Here is a 3253-nt window from a genome sequence, read left to right as displayed (position 1 = left end):
CAGGTTTAACGTGGCTCATTTTCAAATGATGGAAACGCCTCTACAACGGGGTTAGTGCACACGGTGAGGACAGAGCAGGTACCAGCCTGCTCCCCAAATGACCGATCCTGCTGACTAAGAACCCACCAAAGTCCATTACCTCAGATCTCCTGAAGCAGAAGGAATCTCAAACACAGCAGCAGCTGGCAGAACAACAGCTCCCAGCCCAACCATGTTGCAAGTGCTACGGTCCACTCCAAGGTGGAAGAAGTAAAGCATTCCCTTGTCCACCTCAGGTACACCTCACTGCTTCTTCAGAACAGAAACCCACCAATAAAGCACCCAACTTCTAGCCAAGCTTTCATAACACCATGACTTTGATCTAGCAATTGAGTTTGCAAAACAGCACAGAACCCCCAGGAGCAAAGCTCTCATCTGAATCAGAGCATCTGGAGGTGGGAGGCCCTCGTACGCTATATGCTCATTAACAGCAAGAAAAGCAACTGAATGATCCAAGCATGATCCAAGATGCAGCACTGACAATGTCCAGAAAAGTTTGAAGATGGCAGCATCCAAATCCCAGTAAGTCATTGAGACAAGCACCTCGGAATCCCAACCTACACCCACAGCTGGAATACAGCAGTTCTTGTAGAGTTCCTTAATTTCTCCTCAAATGTAGAACAACAACAAAGAAAATAAACTAACCAAAACCCAACACCAACCCAGTCCAAACCAGTGACGAGATCACAGGTTATAAAGCGACTGCAACTTCAGACAGCTCAAGGGCTGGGCTAGCGAAGAAGCTAGAAGTGACAGGGCTAAGCGTATTTTCAGAGCAGCCATGCCTCAGACATCACTAACCGAGCTTCGGGCAGCACGGAAGCACATCAGCAGAACCGAGAAGGAAACTTTCATTGCAGTGGGGCTCAGTCAGCAGAATCAGACCCACCTTTCCACCAAACCGTAGGCTGGGTTCATGGACAGCACGTAACAAAAACCTGCCGTTCCAACTGTGAGCGACTAACAGCAAAGAGAACAAAAATGCTGCAAATGCTGCAGAACTGACTGCGATTCTTGAGTCCTTTAACCTTTTCTCAAGCCTTCTGGCAGTTCTCAGAGCTGCCTTTACTCAAACCTGAGGTGCCAGATCTTTAGAGGTGAGTTTCTTGCACTCACTCTCCGTAGGGGCAGACACCACCAAGCAGCTGCACACTGGTGCTCCTCTTCATGCTGGCCGAGCGTCTGCTCTACACAGCTACACACCTCAACCGGGGAGAAAATGTGCCCTGAAGATGGGCAAGGAGGCACCACACTGGTATCTTCTTCCAGGTCTCTGGCACAGGCACCATGCTTAGACGGGCAACAAGGGCGGAGGACTCAGAATTCATAGATCCTTGAATTCAGCCCCTTGGGTTCACGTGAGGGTAAGACAGAGCAGCCCCTGGTTACAGCTGCTGGGCTTACCGAGGAACTTGGATGGTAAGGTGAAAAAATTGAAACGTCTTCCTGGTCTCCTGCATCTGCAGAGAGAAAAGGCCAATGCAAAGGCAGGCACGGCTTGCACATGTGCTGAACAGAAGAGGGGGGCAACCCGAACATCCATTGCCTGCAGGCACACCCTTGATACGGTTATCTAGGAAGCAAAGGTCATAAGCTCCCTTCATAAGTGCACAGTCCATCCCTGCCCCTTGGGAGCAGAGTTTACATGAAAACTTTGCAAAGACCGAGCAGAGCGTTAACCAAACAAAGCATTTCCGTGCCTGGTCATGTAGGAAACCAGCCTCACACAGCCCCTTCCGCAGGGTCTAACAGCAGGGACAGAGGCAGGCGGTGAGGGGACACCATCTCCTCCTACTGCTCTGCTGCTCCGCAATGATGACCTCCTAAGACCCGTCTCTGGTATCTCCATAATCTCCTTCTCTGCATCTCTGGTCCAATGTTAACCGTTTCCAGAGCCAGCTATTCTTATGCTACAGAAAGTCACATACAGAAGGAAAACAGTTGCTTACACTTGCAACTACTTTAAAAAACCTGCTCGGAACCCGATATAAACAGGTAATTTCCAATGAGCAAGACACCAGGCAGATTATAAATACTAAACATTTATTATTTTTCTCACAGGAAGGTTGCAAGATTCAGTTTCAAACAACAGGGCAAGGTTTCTCATTGCTGTTGGGATTTTGTTTTTTCTTTCAAGGGGAAAGAAAGAAGAACGAGAAACGGGTGTAAAGATACTACCAGAAGCAGTGCAAATTTAGATTGACTTCTTTCTTGCTTTCACCATCCCAGTGCTGAACTGCCAAGCTAAGGCCTTCCCCAGTAAATAAAGTCTGCTTTAACAACATCCAGTTTCCTGTCCATCACTGAACAAGCATCACGGTTCCCCTTCTTTCACCCTGCCCCTACAAGGACACACTGACAGCTTTGTAGCAACAGCAAGGCCTGGAGAAAGCCAACACGGGGAGACTTCATCAAAATTACACCCAACAGAATGGAAATTCACAAAATTTAACTTTCCTGATCCAGTAACGCAGCTCACCAGCACCGTCTTCCAGCTTCCTGTCACAAATACATTTTACACATCCACAAAAAGACAAAGGAGGAACATCATACAACCCAGGAACACCTCACTCTCTTTTACCCAAAGGCAGGCAAGCTTTTACACAGGGACCACTGACGCCTTCTCAAAGTCCGTCATTACACATCTGGAAACAGGAGGCAAGTCTTGCCTCATAACTGCCCACAACGGGGGGAAAAAAAAAAAAAAAAAATCACTCATTACAATGACCAAAAGCCACCAGGCCAGCGGATGCCAGCAGCACCCATTGCCTTCCGTGCTGGCACCTCTCGCACGGATGTGCAGACTGAAGTTGGCACATGCAAAGTCCCGTTGTTGCTGTGATCTTGTCTCGAGCAGAAGGCAGTCACTGTGGCTTTGAAGCCCACGTCCTCCCTCCAGCACAGGCATCAGAACGTGATGTTTGCAAGACCTGTTTGAAAAGAAAAGGGGATGGAGGGGAGAAACAAGCGTTTATTCTCTTACACTACCCGTAGGGCACTGCTGAGGATGGTTAGACACAGGAAGAAGGATGCTTTGAGATTCTGGGGTTTTTAAACCGAAATGTAGAAGATTTGCTGGGAGGAAAGGAAATTGGGAAACACGTTGATTTGTACTTTAGCCCTTTTTTGATTGTGACACAGTGATTAGTGGAATAAGCCAATCTGAAGGAGTACTGAAGAGACTCACGGCAGAAGGGGCAGGATCCAGGCTGCT

General features: G+C 48.2%; 1 protein-coding gene across 1 annotated transcript in view; it reads right to left on the bottom strand.

The window, feature by feature from the left end:
* Positions 1–2946: 2946 nt before the first annotated feature.
* The window catches only part of LCMT1 (leucine carboxyl methyltransferase 1), a gene marked incomplete at its 5' end in the record, with an annotated part of 17805 nt that continues 17498 nt past the window's right edge, over positions 2947–3253 (bottom strand). Inside the window, one exon of the mRNA XM_010142090.1 lies at positions 2947–2969. Within this exon, the coding sequence (XP_010140392.1) occupies positions 2947–2969 (23 nt within the window). The remainder of the gene's footprint in view (positions 2970–3253) is intronic.

The sequence above is a fragment of the Buceros rhinoceros genome, unplaced genomic scaffold, assembly GCF_000710305.1.
Source record: "Buceros rhinoceros silvestris isolate BGI_N320 unplaced genomic scaffold, ASM71030v1 scaffold29918, whole genome shotgun sequence".
NCBI lineage: Eukaryota > Metazoa > Chordata > Aves > Bucerotiformes > Bucerotidae > Buceros > Buceros rhinoceros.
Note: the sequence above shows the minus strand (reverse complement) of the source record. Positions and strands in the feature narration are given on the sequence as shown.